General features: G+C 37.1%; 2 protein-coding genes across 23 annotated transcripts in view; one reads left to right on the forward strand and one right to left on the reverse strand.

Annotated features, from left to right (window-relative positions):
* The window catches only part of pcsk1 (proprotein convertase subtilisin/kexin type 1), a 68,891-nt gene extending 57,377 nt beyond the window's left edge, over positions 1-11,514 (reverse strand). The window contains exon 1 of the mRNA XM_055181176.2: positions 11,387-11,514. The gene's annotated coding sequence lies outside the window, so the exon portion shown is untranslated. The remainder of the gene's footprint in view (positions 1-11,386) is intronic.
* The window catches only part of cast (calpastatin), a 51,623-nt gene that overhangs the window by 20,774 nt on the left and 10,366 nt on the right, over positions 1-20,483 (forward strand). For 11 of the 22 annotated variants that reach the window (XM_073871427.1, XM_073871419.1, XM_073871423.1 and 8 more), the window contains exons 2-16: positions 8,679-8,743; positions 10,857-10,970; positions 11,473-11,595; positions 12,009-12,125; positions 12,465-12,509; positions 12,735-12,827; positions 12,974-13,054; positions 15,632-15,682; positions 17,110-17,193; positions 17,847-17,915; positions 17,997-18,077; positions 18,468-18,536; positions 18,664-18,771; positions 18,895-19,011; positions 19,166-19,273. In XM_073871427.1, coding sequence (XP_073727528.1) covers positions 8,679-8,743; positions 10,857-10,970; positions 11,473-11,595; positions 12,009-12,125; positions 12,465-12,509; positions 12,735-12,827; positions 12,974-13,054; positions 15,632-15,682; positions 17,110-17,193; positions 17,847-17,915; positions 17,997-18,077; positions 18,468-18,536; positions 18,664-18,771; positions 18,895-19,011; positions 19,166-19,273 — 1,325 coding nt within the window. Of the gene's footprint in view, positions 1-1,566; positions 1,739-8,678; positions 8,744-10,856; positions 10,971-11,472; positions 11,596-12,008; positions 12,126-12,464; positions 12,510-12,734; positions 12,828-12,973; positions 13,055-15,631; positions 15,683-17,109; positions 17,194-17,846; positions 17,916-17,996; positions 18,078-18,467; positions 18,537-18,663; positions 18,772-18,894; positions 19,012-19,165; positions 19,274-20,483 lie in introns of those variants that run through there. The other 11 variants (XM_073871420.1, XM_073871422.1, XM_073871421.1 and 8 more) reach the window with 7 other exon arrangements.

The following is a 20,483-nucleotide window of genomic DNA, read 5'->3' on the forward strand; positions in this document are numbered from 1 at the left end:
TCATGTTAGTTCACAATGCATTAACTAATGTTAACAAGATTTCAATTAAGTATTAGTAATTGTTAAAATTGACATTAACAAAGATTAATAAATGCTATATAAGTGCTGTTCATTATTAGTTCATGTTACCTAATGTAGATAACTAATGTTAACTAATGAAGCCTATTGTAAAGTATTAACAAGTTCACTTATTTCAAGATTTTTTTTCTTACCCCAGTGGCAGATTTTTTTCTTACCCCATTAACAGATTCACAATTCACTTAACTTTCATATTTTTTGTCTCAAAACTAGACTTATTTTCTTAGGTCATTTTGCTTATAAAGAAAGTTTAATTTTTAGATATTTGAACTTAAAACAAGACAAAAATACTAAGTAAGAAAGTCTTTTTTGCAGTGTGAAAACTTTGATGCTCATATCCCAAAATGTAGACTTCAGCTTGGATTTCAGATAACGTATCATTTGCATATTTTGTCAAATTACTGGTTTAGATGGCGTGCTGTCAATGTGTTAACACAGTGGTTCTCAAACTTTTTCGGTGTGCGGCCCCCCTTGTGTATGGTGCATCCATTCATGGTCCCCCAAAGAAAATGTATGACATAAAACATTGTAAAACGTATGTAACAAACATATTAAATTATATAATGTAGTGCTGTTGGTTAGTAGCCTTATATTTGAGGTTTAATTAAACAGATTGTATAATAAATATTTTATCAAAAGTCATTAAACTGGCATCATCTCAGGGCCCCCCGTTTGTGCGTCATGAGTTCGGTCATGCACCAGAGGGTGCTGTTCTCATAAAAGTGGGCTGGGTTCAACCGAACACGGTTTGTAGTTAAAATGGCATCCTGTCTCGAAAACAAACCAGCTCAGCCTTTTGTTTTATCAACAGGAGTGTCCGTTAATATGGTGAGCGAGCGATGACACAGTCTACGTAACTACATTGTGTTCCTCTTACATAAGCAATAGCCCGTGACCCTATCTGCTGCTGCTGGAGCTTCCATAGCGAGGACTTATGACTCATGCATTTATTTTCAAATGCATTTCTCTTTTTCGTTCTCTCCCCGAGCATTCTGTTTTGTGTTTGATCATACCCCCCCTCCTCTTTTTCTTTCTCTCTCTCTCTCTTCCTCCTGTTGTTTTCCTGACTCTGGGTGTGGTGGTTAGACTTGTATGTGATGCTGCTGTGCTGCTTTCTGGGTTGATGGTGAGTTGTGTCGTTCAGATTCCTGAGCAGTGAGTGTATAAGACACACCCTGCCTAACAAGCATGTACTGAAAAGTCTACGTCTGCATGGGATCGCTTTCTCTTCAGCCACTGTACAACTTTTTAAAACAGTCCTGACATAGTTAACCCCTTAAACAATGCAGTTTATCTATCTTTCGAACCCACAAGCACCCACCCCATGTCTAACTTCCCCTGTCTCACTATGGAAACGGTCTTGTGTTTATTTTCCTGGCTTGCTGTGCCGAGGGCAGGGCTGTTCCCTCTCAGCCAATCAGAACCCTGGGTGATGAGTTGGGGCGGGACTTATGCAGTGCTGATTTTTTCGTCTTGCTGGTGGGAGGAGATCGAGTGCTGGGTGTGTTTCTGTATATTCCTGCATGTATGTGTTCATGAAGGATATAGTTTGTATATTTCTGTACAGCGAATAAAGGCGATTCAAGGTGGTTCTCTTTAGGATTGGATTGTAACTTACTAAAAGAAAAGTGAAACAGGACCCTCAGTTTTGTTACAGATGGTATGTATCTTTTGGTTTTCTGTCTGTGGTTTCCTGCCACTCTGTGTGCCTATAGCTGAAGATTTTGCCAGCTGCGTTGCAGTTCGGAAACTATGACAATGCTGGTTGGCACGAAAGAAATGGCTTTTTTGTCATCTGAGATTGAAACAATTACTAGGTTTAAATTTGTCTGTTTTTAAACTAAAGCTAATCCTACTTTATCTACGTTTATTTTTACTATATTGTTTTACAAAGGCGTGTACAAAGTTTTAGAAGGCCTTACAAAAAGTTAAGGCATGCTTTACTTTTTGATGTTTACGAAGTGTCAGAACAATAGCAGGGGTTTGTCAACGAGTTCACATATTTCAGATGTTTGCACAGCCTCAAAATGCAATTTTCATAACCTTGCTCCATTTTGACTTGGCTACCAGCGATAGGTAATATTTCATGTCTGTAATGCTGAAAGCTCACTGTTCCCTGTATCTGATTGGTTACAGATTTAGTTTTTGAGGGTTAGAACCAGATGTAGGTTAGCATGGACCGTTCTGTAACCATAAGCCAACTGGCAATGTTTGGGTGATAGATTCACATGCTATTAAAAGCAAGTTCAACTGTTTCAAAATATAAATCCACATCCAGGCTGTTGAAATAAAGTAATGTCACAGTTGAAAACAACAAAACAAAATTTCAAAGTCATGCTATAGTAAACCAGTTAGATATTTCTAATATGTTACTGCTGGCTACTACATACTTGCTTGCAAGTAGCAACTTGAAGCCTCTAAAACAGACATTTGCTGCAGCCAGGATGTTACATCACACTTATACATCTGTCATATATAGGATTTGATACAATAAATGGTAAAAACCAATAGTTTAGACATTAACACAGACATTTGCATACTTAGTATATTAGTTAGTCTTCTAACATCGGTTTGATACACTGAATGTGGCACACTAATCTATGAGCTTGATAAACTTTCATTGTTCTCATTTGATATTATTAAGGCAGGTCCTAAACAAACATTTTTACAATATATTGGCTTTGTATAATAACAGACAGTTTATGAAATGGTTTTAAGATGGGTGGAGTTGTGCATTAGTCATTGTTATTAAGAATAGACGTGGATTTATAAAGCACAGGAAAGCTGGGTAACTACAAAAAGGTTGTTAACAAAACTATTCGATGCAGGTTTTGGTTGTTTTGGTCTGATTTTAACAGTAAAGATGATTCAATGACATAGAGTTTTCAGGCTAGCTGATAGATAAGCTTTCTTATTGTGTGGTCATTACAGTTTACATATTTTACCATATTATCTTAAATATAGTATTGTTCTGCATACTGTTTTATGTATTGAAAACATGAGCCATTTAAGTGATGTAATGTACAGTAAACATTGTGAGGATAGTCTTGAAAACATCAGTGAACACTGTTTGAAATTAGTAACCAGCTAGTAAAGTTTGGCTGCATTATGCAATTAATGTTCTTGTAGCTTAGCGATAGACAGTGTTGGGGAAAGTTACTTTTAAAAGTAATGCGTTTCAATATTAAGTTACTCCCAAAAAAGTAACTAATTGCGTTACTTAGTTACTTTTCATGGAAAGTAATGCTTACGTTACTTTCACGTTACTTTTTCTTGGCTAAGGCTTAATCTCTTTTAGGCCTTGCAGGTGTTTTTATGACTGAAAAGTTCTGCATTCAGAAATTGCATATTTCATCACAAAAATGTCGAGGTTTGGCCTGCCATCTCAGTTTTTGGCTCAAACTGTTCCCACACAGGCGTGTACGCATAGAGTGCATAATGTGACTACGTTAAGTTTAATTCAGTACATAATTTTTTTTAATCAAATTAATTAAAGTAAAAAAGTAACTTGCATTACATTTTTGAAAAAGTAACTTTAATTTTAATGTGTACATTTAAAAAGTAATGCTTTACTTTACTCGTTACTTCAGAAAAGTAATATTATTACGTAATGCACGTTACTTGTAATGCGTTACCCCCAACACTGGTGGTAGAGCATTGCATTAGCAGCACAAACGATTGGGGGTTCGATCCCAAGAAACACACACACACACACACAAACACACACACACACCTTGTAATGCACTGCAAGTCACTTTGGATAAAAGCGTAAATATAAATGTATGAGTTGAGTTTATATCTGTCATGGACTTGCATTGCAAAAAAAATTGAAGTAACATGTTTGTCCTTATCGTTTTAATCTACGTAAATTGCTTACCTGAGCATATTGCATATGTTATCTGTTTGGAGGCTGTGGAATGTCGGCAGTGCAGGTATCTGAAGTACTTGCCCGACCAGAACGTTACTGTCTGGCCCTGTCCAGTTCATCCTGTTAAAAACTAATGCCAACATGACTTTCATTTGTTTTTACATATATATGCTAATCATCAATGATTGTGTTCAAAGGGTGTGACCAGATATTCAATCTGCGACTCCACCAAATATTCCTCGAGTCTAAAATCATTTAAAGAGGGCAGTGGAACAGGTTGAGGCTCAAACAGGTTGGAGAAGACCTGTATGGTGGTTTCTACCTCCCCCATATTGTTATTTCCATTGCTGCTGTCACCGACACGCCGAGGATTCTGGGAGGAGTCATGTGTTGCCATGTTTTGTGTGGGATCTATCTGTAATAGTTGGAATGTCCATAGGGAATGTTGACCGTCCTGACGTGACAGTTTTGTGTTCTCTTGTGAGAATGACCTTAAGCCTTGGTAAGATTTGTAGATGGGGAAGCTCTGAGATTAAAGTGACCGGTCAGAGAAACACATTTGAAACAGAAACTAATTTTGCATGGATAAATTCATTGTTAGCTGGTTAAAGGGAACTGCGGTCATCTGGTGTGGTTGAATCGACGAGCTTTGTGGTTGAGAAATAGCTTACAGACACGATGCATTCACAAATATTATCTTCCTTCTGTTTACCCACAACACATTGTGACTTTGTGTTTGCTGATCATACAGTTTGTTTACTTGATTAAAAGGTATCTAGGTGGTTACATAATTTTAATGATTAGCTCTACACCCAAACTCATTCAAGACTATACACACACACTAGGGTGTATAGTGTAGCTTTGCTATGGCAGTTTGTCTAATTGTATTGTATTAATGTGGGATGGGTTAGTTTTCACCAACCGTTTTCAAATGTGCTTTAATAGTTTTCTCAGAGGTTGTTGATATGCTCACTTGAATGATTTTATGTAATATATAATGTATATTTATAATATATTAAATTATATACAATATTAATACATCATATATTTTAGGGATAGTCCGCTTATGAGTAATTCAATGCCAATGGTTTACCAATGCGAGGTCTCTGTTTAGGTTTTTAACCCCTTAGGCACCACCCCACCCTATTGAGTGTAATCTACACTTTTAGAGCTTTCAAACGATTTATAGTTTGTCATGATTAGATAAGAATTCACATGCAAAACACTGAAGTAAACGTAACATTTAGCAGGATATAAATGTTTTGAGGCACACTCTACAAAATGTATTTCATAAAACACTGCTGAAATGTCTATTCTAGGCTTAGACCTTTGCAAGAATATATAGTTTGTAGTGACGGATTAAAATTTACATCAACAATATTCAAGTAAACTTGGGCGTCCAGTATTCGGGAGGGCGACGCTTATTTAAATACCATAGGTAATGTCACATCCATAACGTGGTTTCTTCCTCATAATCCAAACACGAAAATTAAAATAAAATATATATTTTTTTTATTTAAGAGTCGCCCCTTTTCCATTTTTGGGGGTATTATTGCTTCTGGTTTGTGAATTTTAATTTAAAGAATTCCTACAAAATATGTTGTCTCCCAAAAAACTTTTTTGTCACATGCATAACACATTTACTGTATATTTTCCTTATCTAAAATAGCAAACATGAGTATAGACTGATATTTTTCAGTTGTTTTTCAATATATAGACTGTTTCAGCAGTAACAACATAAACAAGCGGCTGCACGTAGCTTCCGGTAAACTCCGCTAAGAATAAATAACAACAAAGTTCTTTAAACGTAGTTTATTTATATAACAAGCAAAAAACAACACATAGATTACCTAGGAAACCAAAACATTTGTTATTTTCGACGAGGCATTTGTTCAAGAGATCAGTTTAGCAAGTCAGACCATTAAAAAAAACGAAACCGGAAGTAAGGTTCGGATCCAGACGTGTATCACGTGCGTCCGATGAAACCGTCTATATTAGTAATAAATTCTCTGTGAAATTAGATTTTTGTTTATTTTTGAATGAAAATGTCACACCCATAAAGCTGGAATTGCTCTTATACTAAATGTAACATATAAAACATCTGTAGCTCAATTGGTAGTGCACCGCGCTTGCAACACATAGGGGTTTAATTCCATAGGAACACATACTGATAATATATAGACTGAATCTAAATAGATTGATTGATAGGTAGGTAGATTAAATTGTCTAAGGGGGCAAAATTTAGTCCTAAAAGAAATGAGAAGTGAACTTAAAACCTTAGCTTAAGCTGTCACGACAACCATCAAGGCTGTTGTGTATTTGTCTTTCTGACATTTAGGTCATTTCTACATTTTAAAAATTGCTGGGTCAAAAAGGGACAAACCCAACTGTTTGCTTACATTAACCCTGAAAATGTTTATATTTGACCCAACAATGGGTTAAACAACCCAGCATTTGGGGTTTTTAGGGGCTGGGCTCATCCCTTTTTGACCCAATGCTTGGTTAAAAATAACCAAGCATTTTTTAGAGTGATGTTATTGTAAATTATCATGCTTGTCATCGCGTTTTAAACCATGTTTTACACTGGACCCACATCTCACATGTTGTGGTGGATTTCATTGGTATCTCTGAAATATATTACATCATCAACAATCTGCGCTGTTCCTTTCCTTCATTCTGTAGGTACATAACCTAAAACCTGCTGAGCTTGTTGGGACACTTGAGGAACTTCAGTAAATTTATGTGATGGGTGTTGCTTGACACTGTGTTCACAAACCCAAAACAGAAGTACAGTGTGTAGAGATTGAAGCAAAAATCAATGCTGCGTGTTTCGTGGTGCAGTTGTTAAAAAGTGAAAGGTTGCTGGTTTAAGCTTAGCGATGAGCTCAACCATTCTCGAGCCTTTGTGCCAAACCACTATGCCGTTGAGCAAGTAACTTGAGAAAAAGTCTAAAAGTGTCTTCTTACGTCGGTGTTTAAGTACTGTGTTAACCGCAAGTGTTTGTAGAAGGTCAACGATGGGGTTAATGGTTGTGGTTTAAGCTGTTGTGCAATATAGAAATTAATTAATTAATAATAATAATAATAATTTAGTGCCTATTTGATGGTGTTTCCGTACTTACAAAAACAAATTCAAGTTCCTCAAGTTACCAAACCTACATCTGACATGTATTTCAGAAATAGCTAAATGCAATAGTAAGCTGACAGAAATAGTTCTTCTCCTGATGCGAGTTTATATCATTTTCTAGAAGCGGTTGTATGTTGGCATCTTTGCATATGGCATCAGTTAAGTCTTTTTGAGCATCTTATGCTGTTTTGCTTACAAATGCCTGAATGATCGATTTGTTTTAAGCTGGTCTTGTAATAAATGGTTCTGTGACACGTTTTTCAAAATACTGCCAAAAGTCAGTATTCTGTTCGGACACAGACCGTCCCTTAACCCACACACAACATCAATTTAAAAATAAAACGACTTCATGTAAAGTCAAGCAGGTATCATTTTGAAACTTAGTCTACATTTTTGGAGGTTATAGCAGGGTACAGCTACAGTAAAACATTTCCAATAATCTGTGTTAATTTGCACTGTCAACTGCTTCTAAGTTCTTCAAAAATACTGTACATGTAAATATTACTTATGATGAAAAAATCTGTAAGTTCACTATGATATATGCTTTGAAAACAAAATTAAGAGTTAACCAGCGTTACTTCTCAAATTTTTTTAACTGGAAAACAAGCTAAAATATTTAAAACTCATTGTTTTTGCTATGTAATGTGTCTACAGTAAATTGCAATTACTGCACTGTCATAAATATGGTCAAAAAATTGTCCCTAGCTGACACAACGGCAGTACTCTTTAAAAAGGGTCCTGTACCATTTAAGAACACATTTGGTACCAATATGTAACTTTAAAGGTGCAGTGTGTAAATTTTAGCGGCATCTAGTGGTGAGGTTTCAAATTACAACCAATGGCTCAGTTCACTGCTCACCTCTCGCTTTTGAAACGCATAGAGAAGCTACGGTAGCCGCAACCGGACAAACATGTCATCGTTGGAGACAACTTGATAAAAAAAACTTCTCCGTTAAGGGCTTTTGTAGAAACATGGCGCAGAAAATGGCGACTTCCATGTTAGGGGACCCTCTGTGTATGTAGATAAAAACGTCTCATTCTAAGGTAGTAAAAATATAAAGGTCTTTATACACCCCTGATAATATAGTTTTGTATATTATTTTGCATTACTGTTAAGAGATTCTTATAAATATTACACACTGCACCTTTAAGGTACTAATATGCACTCTTTGGTCCCTATTGGTAATAAAATGAACTCAAGGTGCAAAAGTGTACTGCTCCAGTGACAGCTATAGGGACAGTTTTCTAAAAGCGTGTTCATTGTGATATAGATTTATTGTTTGAGAGTCAATTGACATATTGCTTTGATTAAAGAGATCAACATTTAGAGCAGACATATACACATAGAGTTTAGTGATGTTGTGCACACTGTACTTCTCTCTGATTCACCATGACCTCATGTTTCACGCTAATCTCATGATTTGCATGTGCTTCTGGCTGTTTGTAATGTAGTGAGAAGGTTAAGTTCAAGTAATGGAATCTGAAGCACTAATGCGTTTTATTAAAGTATTTTTTTATACTGATAACAGCAACAATTATTTTCTTATGATGATGTAAATGCATTTCGGCTATCGAGTACTAAACTATCTCTCTCTTTATCTTTACAGTCTCAGAAAGCCACACCCACATCAGCATCACAGGTCTCGGCAGCGAAACCTGCACAATATGAGGTAAAGATCTTAATCCCTAAATGATCATTTTTACACCAAACCTCTTTCCAGTGTACCTTATTTATCCATTTGTCTGTATTTGTAGTTTTATTAAACTAATTATTAAAACTAACAATTAAAACATTAAAAATAAAAAAAAACTTGTGACCCTATATATGAAATCCAAGCTAAATTCTCATCATTTCATTTTAAGATAAGAAGCATTGTCGTTTGATTTTAAATTGATAAAATTTTTGTCATGGGCTTGCACTCATTATGTGTAGGTCCTGTGGCGTAGGCTACGCGTCATTTTCTATTTATACTTCTGCGACGCCGTCCGCCTCAAAGTGCAATTACGCAGAACGCTAGTAGTATCCACGCGTGTAACCCACACTAGCAGTGCAACAGCCAAAGAAGAAGCAGTTTGGTCAGTAAACCCACAAAAAAAATAAGAAGCTGCTTGTATGATTGATGTATAACGATTATTCACAAGTAATCTGTGGCAGAATAAATGTTTTTGTTTATATCATATAGATGTGTGAACTGTGTATAATAAATAAATAAATATATATTATGTATATAAATATGCACACATGGATGTATAATTTTAAGATTTTTTTTTTTTATATATTAAGTATTTATATATAATAAAAATTATACATAAATACACTGTAAAAAAAATCTGTAGAAATTACAATGTTATTGCAGCTGGGTTGCCGGTAAATTACCGTAGATTTAAATTTATGTTATTTACTGGCAAGAGTTTATTCAAAGTTAAATAAATTTCAAATATCAACAAGTCTTTATCTTTACAGAACAAAACCACACAATAACAGCCTCATGCAAAGCATTCTGGCAACCAGAAATCATCATCAAACTTTTTCTGTTTTTTGCTTCAGATTATGTTTTGCTTGATGCTGTTTTTTTAGGTTTACTCTGTAAAGACAAAGACTTGTAAATGTTTAATGTTCATTTAACTTTGAACAAAATGTTGTCAGTAAAAAACAAAAATGTAAATCTACGGTAAATTACCGGCAACCCAGCTGCAATTTCTATGGATTTTTTTACAGTAAACATTTCTTAAATAAATACATGCATGTGTGTGCATTATACACAGTTCACACACATATATGGTGTAAACGGAAACTTTTATTTTGCTATAGATTGATCGCAATTATTCGTTATGCATCCCTAGTCTGTGATAAATACAAAATAAATAACTAAAGGGATAAACATGCATTGTGACACTGTAGAAACAGTGTGTAATATACTGCAAGAATAGAAAGATTATGAACTTACATGGTTTATGACACAGTTATGAACTTACAGAGTTGTTTAGGACTTTAATAAAAATGTACCCTTGGTTGCTAAACTGAAAACATATTAAATTTTTTGTGCTTATCTGTAGCCTATGGGCAGAACAAGTTTCTGACTGGGCTTTGTAATCATGTATAAAACAGTAGAGAGACATTGTGTTTCCCATGAGAGGTGTCTGCCCCATGACTCACTTTCCTGAATCTAGTTAAAACACCAAGTTTGTACTGATCTGAACTGGTGTACTGTAATTGTTGAACATTTGAAATCTCTTAAGCAACCCCAAACCCCCAGTTAAGAATAAAGAGAAAAAATAAAGAGATGTTCAACTTTCCATAATGGAGTACGTGGAAATAAAAGTATTCAATAGTGTTGCTACTATGGCCAAAAAAAATATTAATATGTGTCACTGGTATTGATATGAATGGGGGAGATTGCATTGGCTGCTGTAGTCCCGCCTTTCAGTAAAAAGAGCCAAATGTCAACCGTTAAAGAATGACATCATCTGGGAAAGGGGCAGTATATGACAGGAGGAGTTGCAAACATGACGTTGACTTCCTTAAAAAGACTTTGCTATAGCCCAGATGATAAAGCAGTGCATTAGCAGTGCGAAGGGTCATGGGTTCGATCCCCATGGAACACAGATACTGATAAACTTTATACCTAGTAATGCATAAAATGTATACATAAAAAGTAAATGTAATACATAATTGCAAACATTCCCATTATTTACTTCAGTGTGATTGAAGCCTTGGTCTGGTGGTGAGCAAGTTTTAAAGTGACTACACATAAGATTAATAATCTTACACATGCATTGCAGAAAGGATCCACACATGCAGCTGTCAAACCCGGCACCACCCCTCCATCAGGAGCTGGTGGAGGGGCTGCTGGTACCCACACCTCTCAAAAAGGATCTCCTCAAGTCACACAACAGGTTGACAAAATCTGTCTACTGGGTTTACTGGAACTTGGGCTTTTTTCACATCCTGTATTTTCATCAGGACTTAACACTCTCTCACTACATTTCGTACCTCTGTTTAACCCAACTTTGATCATTGGTTAACACTTTCAGACAACACTAACACAACACCATGTTCATATAAGGGCTGTTTTCATGTTTCTTTCACATCTGCATTCTTGCACTCTTGGCTTTTTCAAAAAGAAAGTGCTGGGTTTTTGTATGTAATCGTCTAGCTGACTTTAAATGTGCTTTGAAGGGAAAGAGGTGTTTTTCGGCACTTAATTCAAGCTCTTTGCACTGTACCGACACTGACCACATTCATTCCTGTTCTGGTGCATACGAATCTTTAATCTTTCATCTGCAAAACATTTATTTTGTTTTCCTCTTACCTCATCTTGCCTTGATTCATACTTGAAGTGCTTAACCAGTATCCGCTGTAAAATTATAGCTCCTCACTCCTTCGTCCCAATTGTAGGCCACTAAACCTGCACCTCCCGCCTCTGCTAAAGTCCCATCTGTGAGCTCTGGAACTGGACCCGCGGGCACGACCTTTGGAGCTGGTGCAAAGCCCACGGACCCTGCAAAAGACAAGGCACAGGTATATTTGCGTCCCCAAATGGCATCATCATAAAATCTACATCATATTTCTAGTGGTGTCTTTCTTGGTCAAGTTCTTCCATCCCATATCTATTGCCAGCCACATTTCATCCAGCATGGCCGGAGCGCTTTTCTGACTTCAAGAATGCTACTTTCAAAAGAACGGGTGATTCCTCCATACGGCATAAATATCACACTCGTGGGCGTGGCTCTACACGTATATCTCCTACACTTTGTGGCATTTATCTTACATATCCCTGTATGAGGAGTTACATTGCACTGGTGGAAAGATCTCTGTCTTCTGCTTTCATCACCGTCTTTGCTTCAGCTGCACGATCACTTAATATCAATATCGCAAGACCTCTTATATAAAGGAGTTAATGGTTGAACATACGCTGCATATGCTCCTAATAGAGTACAACTATTCATTCATCCAAACCGGGACCTGTTAAAGTGGATGCATCTGTCGGGAAACCCGTAGCCTCGGCCGGTTTACCTGGAAGTGGCCTAAAGGAGAAGAGTGGCCAAAAGGTATTTATCGAAAAATAAAGGATCCTATGGAGTTTACTTCTTTGAGGACACAGGATTGCGTCGAATTTCTTATTTCCCCATGCATCTACATGCATTTATAGGTGTATGAATGCTCTTTTTTGCATAAAATAAGCTGTTTTTAAAGCATTACAGGTACTGTACAAATCCAATGTTTGTTTTTTTTTGAAGGATGGGGTATTAATAAAAAATGAAATGCATATAAAATTGTTTAAAAAATAAACATCACATATTTGCTGATGATGTATGTGTGCTATCTGGGAAAATCTCACTACAAGTGTCAATATAGACAATAACAACCAGCTTGCTTCTGGTCCACAGGTGCAAGTAGAAGTAGGTCCATCAGCACCGAAAGTCAGTGCAGAGGTGAGTGACTCAGTTTCTGTCTGTGCATAAGCTGGTTTTAGCTGATTTAAGGTGGCAGTAGCTGATTTAAGATGGTCCTCCCAGCCTTATCAGCTAAGTCCAGCTTGAATATCTTAAAAAGTGACCAAAACACAGCTAAACCAGCCTGCTACACCAGCAAAACCTGTTTTTTTTTCCAGTATTGTGGATGTTACTTTGTTTTAAAATGTATGTTTTTTAAAATAGATCGATCCCTTTGATGCGTTGAGTGACACTTTACCATCAACACAACCTGAGGCTCCTAAACCCCCAAAGTACACTGGACCAGAAGTCAAAGAGGTGATCTTTTTTACCATGTGTGTGTGTATCTAAATACTGTATGTGACTACTGTATGTGCAAAGCATGCTTGTGAATGCTGTTTATTTACCAGAATGTATTTTGCTATCTGTGTGTATTTTCTAATGGAGTGCATTGCATGTCTCAGACCAATATCAATCCGGAGAAGGGTGTTTTGTGTGGTGAGAGAGAAAGTACACTGCCACCTGGATACAGACGGGAAGACTGGGTTAGTTGGAGATCATAATTATTTTGTATCATTTTTTTACCTTGCCCATTTCTGTTTCTTTTATCTTATCATTCGAATAGCATATTTAATCTCTCTCTCATTCTGAACACTGCACTGTAAACCTGTACAGTCGTCAGCACAACCTCTGTTTTTATTGTTTATTATGTTTACTGAGTTGATTTTATATGTATTTTTACCCGGTTAAAGGAGGTTTAGTGAATATATAAGGATATTGATATTTTTGAGACGTTTACCTTTATTCAGTAAAGGACAGGAAAGAATCACTGGAGATTATTTTAAAAGTGGAGACATGTACTTTTCTGGAGGGCTTATCCAAGTTCCCAGAATAAAATGCACTTTTGAGCTGCCTTAATTTAAAAACACCTTGTACTGACATATCTTAAAGGAGACTTTTCACAATGCTTTTTTAATATGTCAAATAAATATTTGGTGTCCTCAGAGCACATTTTCTAGCTCAAAATACCATATTGATAATTTATTATAGCATTTTAAAATTGCTACTTTGTAGGTCAGAGCAAAAATGTGCTGTTTTGGGTGTGTCCTTTAATATGCAAATGAGCTGATCTCTGCACTAAATGGCAGTGCCGTGGTTCGATAGTGCAGATTATCCCCTTCTGACATCAAAGGGGGAGCCAAATTTCAGTGACCTATTTTTTCACATGCTTGCAGAGAATGGCTTACCAAAACTAAGTTACTGGGTTGTGCTTTTTAACATTTTTTATGTTGATAGAGGCACCAGGACCAAATTATAGCACTTAACTCTTTTGCTGCCATTGATGAGTTATCTCCTCAACAGTGGCGGCTAGTGACTGCTCATCCGAGGAGGCGCTAATTCAAAATAAGTGTTCGGATTGTCACGTGTGTGGTTCCCTTTTCCAGGGTATGTGTTCTGCGCTTTGAGAGATCGTGTGTGCATCACGTTTTTTGTCAAAATAAGTGCCTGCTGCACACGCGTCAAAACCGTTTATGATAAAAGAGACGCTCACATTCCCAAAATACACGCTAGACACTCCCTTCACGGTAAACTCTGATTATGCATGAGATTATGCGAGTATCTGGTAAACGCGGGCGTCTCTTTTGTCATGGATCCTTTGGACGCGTCTGCACCAGGCACTTGTTTTGGCATGACGCGTGGTGCACACACGATCTCTCAGGGCGCAGGACACATATTTTGAAATTACAAACCACACACATGACAAGCTACATACATGTTGTGACGAACTTCGCATCATGCGCCCTAAAAAAAAAGAAGTCACTAGAGTTGCCGCGGTGACAGAATTTTCCTACCGGTTAATCAGCGCGTCACAATCCCGGTGATCCCGGTATCACCGGGTGGGAGGGGCTTATAAATGCGCATGCAGACGTGCACATTTTACTTTCACTTTTGAATCACGCAACTGTTTAAATGCAATGCTTGCATACGCTGCGTTAAATCGCGTATGAATTTGCGTGCAATGCGAGTGCAACAGCTGGTTTAATTAAGTGCTTGAGTCAATGTGCGCAGGAAATTTTCACATAACCCGCCAGTCCCAAGCAGAACAACCGGCTACTCCTCCATAAAGCGCTGCTTGAATGATGAGTTTATTATTTTTCTTATTGAAAAATACAAACAACAAAACGATCTCGCGTATATTAAACATCATATATGGATATTATAACAAAAACGAGTAAGCACGCGGCTTAGTCATCGTCTGATTGGTCAGCTCGCCTCGCACACTGACAGAAATAAATGAAATCTGACACCGGCTGCTCTATGAGGTGACGCACGTTCAGCTCCGCTAAATTCAGGCAGCAGACACATTCAGATGTTAGTGTTTGCTCTCTCTAACAAAACTAAATGATTTAATTACAAGAAAATATCAAAACGATGTTGAAAGACGGTGTCACGGTGGGCAAGTTATCTAACCGGTGAGAGGCTGAAGCACCAGTAATCACCGTTTCACAGACTATCGCGACAAGCCTAGAAGTCACCAGCCGCCATATCGCTATTATCCACCAGGTGGCGCAAGTATCGCCCTAGGGCAAGCAGCTGTATGTCCGTGTATGTTTTGAGAATCGCTCTGCATCTGATCTCTATCAAAAGTCCTTCACAAAAAATGTAGTTATTCAAAATTTTGTGTTTTTGAAGAAACCTACCCATATTTTAGAGGTGAAAAAAGAGAAAAAAAAAATTGTGTGAAAGCAGAGGGTCTTTTCTTTCATTTGATATATTGTATGTTTATATATTTAAAGAAGAACATTTTCTGGAAGACATTAAACTTTTGTGAAAATCATAAAAAATGCTGGCGCTGGCTGGCAACTTAAAAAAAAAAATGCTAGAAGCGAAAGAGTTAAACATGTAAAAAGTCAGATTTCGATGATATGTCCCCTTTAACATATATCAGTGCACATTGTTTCGTCTCTAGATGCTTGGTTTGTTTGTAAAAACGTAAATGTCCTAATATAACTAAGGCCTAGTCCTGGATTAATCTAATCACTGCCACATAGGGTTTTGCAGCTAATTTTAACTTGTGTGTAAAACAACTAACTATTACTATTGTTGCTTTTTTCAATAAGGAAAAGAAGACACCGGCCGGGGTTCCAGAGAAACCTAAAGAAGTTCCCAAGGTGTGAACACTGTACTCTGTTTTTTACACTGTGCCTGTTTGTAGTCTTGTGATTTACATCCTTCTGGCTGAGACACGTTTGAAGTATACGTCAGCAGTGTAGACATCAGTGTTTACTTTCTTACTTCCCACACTAAGAAGCACATTAGTGAAATCTGCATCTACTTATGCTGTCTTACTGTTATTATCCCTGTCTTACTGTTTGTGTTACTGTCTTAATGTCCCACTGTGCATGTTTTACTATCATCATACATACCTGTCCCAGTGTCATTGTGCCTGTCTCACTGACAGCCTCTTTGTCTTGATCTCCATCTATATTTGAGACAAATGTTTTGTTAGTTTTTAGGGTGTTGGCTAGGCTAGCAAATACAAAGCTAATTCATCACAGGCTCTATCAATCACTCATTCATATGCAGTGCATTATTGCCACACAAGCTATCTAAACAGGGACCTATCATAGTCTACCCCTCTACTGTTTTTTTAAATAAATAATAATAATATTTTACTCAAACCATTTTATTTTATTTTTACACAAATAGGGAGATGTCCTGAAAGGGACATTGTGTATGAGTGTTAATAAGAACACAAGCATTTACCCAACCTGTGCTGTCTTGCTTCACAGACTGCATCATGTTGATCCTCCAACCCTATTCAATGTCCTTGATCTTGTCTGCTTTGAGTTTATTCAGATTTGTTTCAACTAATCACTGACCCTTTAAAGACAACTAAGTACATGGAGTTCAGCTGGTGCTTGGTTGTTTTATAGTTTTCTTCTGAAAAGCAGTATATTATTAATGTCGAAGTTTTGGTATGCAGAGGGTGTGTCTGTACTTTTCCTGCCATGGCGGCGCATGCTTTTATTATTCATTTGAAGATGAACCTGGGGCTCCCCCCTCTGGCCACTTATAGAATTACAGCGATTAGACGCTACATTGGATGCTAAATTGTGGGTCAACTTTGCCGAATATTTTCAGAATATTATTTTAAAGCGTTTGCTGAATGCTATGTAAATAGTTAGCGATATAGCATATAGCTTAAAGAGACACTTTTTTCTGTATTTTTCTGTAAACTCGTGTTATGAATTTCAACGAAAATTGGAGACGTCTCATAAGTTAAATCAATGCTTGACACATTTTTTTCACCTCTCGAAATTCAAAGTTGGACAATTTAGGTTGAAATTAGTTTAAAAATATAATCGTTAATGTAATCCAGAAAAAACATAGCTTCCCCTTTAATTCTGTTTTGGCCAGTCTTGCCCTCCCTAAAATGGCGGCGACGTTGACCCATCGCAGCAACAAAACAAAGCCCTCAATCAAAATTTGACGAGTCGCAGGTCATTAGATTACAGCTTCTTGTGTGTTTTATGGCACTTGGCGGTGGAATGGATTGTTCGTGCATTAACAAGTATTTGTTTTGTTTTATAAACAGCCTATAAGCACAGACGAGGCACTGGAAGCTCTCTCCACTGGTTTTGTGTCCTCCGCTCCAAGCGCTCCGAAGAAAACAGAGCTGGTAAGTTTAATGAATACGGATCATCTTGTTTATTGTTATACTTTTGCGTATAAGTTGCTTTAAGACCCCAAAGCGATTTTTTTTTCTTTAGTGAACTATATTTACAATTCTGCACAGAATACCCAGGTACACCGTCTACGCACCTGGCGTCGTGTAATCCATGACAAGCCAACAGGTGTGCTCGGGTCGACTCTGGTGCATCCCAGTCAAAGGCTGGATGTCATACGACGTAACGCTGCGAAAACCAATCGGCTTGTGACATCAAAGTAACGCAGCATTCGATTCGCTCTCGCGGTACTTGATGTCACACGCAGTTTTGTAGTGATGGGAGAAACGAAGCTTTTCAAAGCATCAAATCAATTGAACCAATTGCTTCGAAAATGATTCACTGTTTCGAACCGCTAAATATGGCGACACCTGCCGGTGAAAACGTTGTAAAAGCAACAAGATCTTACAAAATAACTGCAAAGGTTTTTCTAAAAATAGTTTTTTAACACCAAGTATATATATTTTTTAACTTAATTAAGCCATTAAGTAAAAATGTATAATGTGTTTTCAGTTTAATTTATTTAGGGGACACGATTACTGCTAGAAATATTTAGGCGATTCAACCACGTTCAGTGTATTTGCCTAATATTTATTCATTTTTTCAGGTAACGGAAACTGTAGGTGCCAAATCTGCAGGCTTCTCAAACTTTGCCCCGCCTCCACCTTCTCAGCAGGTAACAGCATTCTAATATATCACTAAATTTTGATACTGTATTAAAAACATTTTTAAAACACAAAAATGTCTTGTTTTGCAGAAACAACAGACCACAACCTTTCCTTCTAATATGAACAAATCACCTGCTCCACCAGCTGACAAGAAAGCCAAAATAGAGAGGGTAACATTTGAAGCAATATTTTATTGTACAGTTGATAAAGGATGAATGCCATTTTATCATCAGCTGTGACTTTTTCACAATACAGCACTAACCACGAGTACCTTATTGCTTCTTTAAAATAGTTACCACACAATACAAATATTAAAGCAAAAAATATGTATCAACGCAACTTTGCCATCCTCCTGCTGAAAAAATAGTCCCTCACCGACTGCGTGAATGTTTCATGTTGAAGTTGCTAAGGTGCAGTGATACATACTTTATTGTAAATAAAACACAGCTATTAACCAATCAGAATCAAGAACTTGAACTAAACACAAACATAATGCTTTTAATCTCTGATATTTGTGACAGGTGGATTAATGACATATTTTGTTTTTTTCTCTCTTTCAGCCTGGTGAAAACTTGACAGCAAGCAAGAGTTCAACTACTGCACAGCATGCTAAACCAAAGACAGACGTGGTAAGTAAAATTTAGCTTAGCTGAATTTTTAAACTGGTTATATAGTAACTAAATATTAAGGTTCAAGAACAGTATGAAACTATGCAAATAATGGACATATTTTACCTGTGTCTGTTTCCCCTTACAGCCAGATAGCTCCATCCCGACAGATGCTCTCAGCGAATTGGGCGACATGCTGGGTGAACCAGAACCTCCCAAAAAACAACCCGAACTTAACCCAAAAGACATAATAGATGAAAAAACACTTACAGCATATAATTATTATTAGATTATTCTATTAAACATGCACTTAATTAAGATTGTACTTTTCCGAAATACTATATATGTATGCATGTGTTTTTCTATAATTTTTGAGCAGGAAAATAAAATAAAATCAGAGAAGGGCATACGTGTTGGGGAGAGAGAGGACAGCCTTCCACCAGCTTACAGATTCTCAGAGGAAGACCTTAAAAAACATCCTCCTCCTCCAAAAGAGGTCAGAAATTGAACAAAGTGACCAGCATTTCTTTTAAGACTGTAATCTGTGTTTACAGTATGTAAAAATATATAGTGGAGAATTGGTAATAGTGTGAGGTGATTGGTGCAACCGGATCCTGTGATTTGATTGGTCAATATTTCTTGTGTCTCAGCCTTCAATTGGCACAGATGACGCACTGGACATTCTTTCTGGAGATTTCACGACCCCTGCAGCAGCACCTGTTGTTAAGGCCGGTGTTCCTCCTAAGGCACCTGCACAGGTATATATCAGCTAGAAATGTTTGTCACATTAAAGGAAAACACCACCGTTTTTCAATATTTTACTATGTTCTTACCTCAACGTAGACTAATTAATACATACCTATCTTTATTCAATGCGTGCACTTAATCTTTGTACAGCGCATTGTGAATGTGAAAGCATTTAGCCTAGCCCCATTCATTCCTTAGGATCCAAACAGAGATGAATTTAGAAGCCACCAAACACTGTCATGTTTTTCCTATTTAACGACTTACATAAGTAGTTACACGAGTAAGTATGGTGGGACAAAATAAAACGTGGGGATTTTTTAAGCGGATAAAAAATGAGAACTATATTGTATGACGGAAGAGCACTTTGTTTGCAGCACTTTGACCTCGGCGCGCAGTAACATCATCTCTTTCGACTATTCTCCCTTTCGCTCAAACTTCCGTAAATATTACTGCGCCCTAGGTCGAAGTGTTGCAAACTAAGTGCTCTTCCGCCATACAATATAGTTCTCATTTTTATCCGCTTAAAAAATCGCCACGTTTTATTTTGTGCCACCATACTTACTTGTGTAACTATTTATGTAACAGTTAAGAACAAGTTGAGGTACAAACATACCCTGCGTCCCAAACCGCCTACTTCCGTACTATATAGTATGTAAACAGCACTACTTCGCCTACTATATAGTATGGAAGTAGGCGGTTTGGGACGCAGGGATTGTAAAATTAAAAAAATGGTGGTGTTTTCCTTTAATAGCATTAATAACACAATGAGATATTTTTAAAGGTCATTGTATTCGGTGTCTTGTGTTGTACTCATACTTGTTTCTCATGTTATTTTTTATAATAACTTTTATCAGTGACAGTGAGAAGATTATCGCAAAAAAAGAAAGTTTATTTAAGTCCAGTGGCGACTCGTGACTGCTCTGCTGAGGGCCGTAAATTCAAAATATGTGTTCGGAGTGTCGTGTATTGCTCGCATTTTCAAAATATGTGTTTGTTGCGTCATGTGAACCATGTGCATCACGTGTTTTTTCAAAATAAGTGCCTGCTGCATATGCGTCAAAACCATTTATTATAAAAGAGACGCTCACGTTCACAAAATACACACAAGATACTCCCTTAACAGTAAACTCTGATTACAAATGAGATTATGCGAGTATCTGGCAAACGCGAGCGTCTCTTTAATCATAAACCCTTTAGACGCGTCTGCAGCTGCACTTTTTT

This window comes from Misgurnus anguillicaudatus, chromosome 9 (genome assembly GCF_027580225.2).
Source record: "Misgurnus anguillicaudatus chromosome 9, ASM2758022v2, whole genome shotgun sequence".
NCBI classification, from domain to species: Eukaryota; Metazoa; Chordata; class Actinopteri; order Cypriniformes; family Cobitidae; genus Misgurnus; species Misgurnus anguillicaudatus.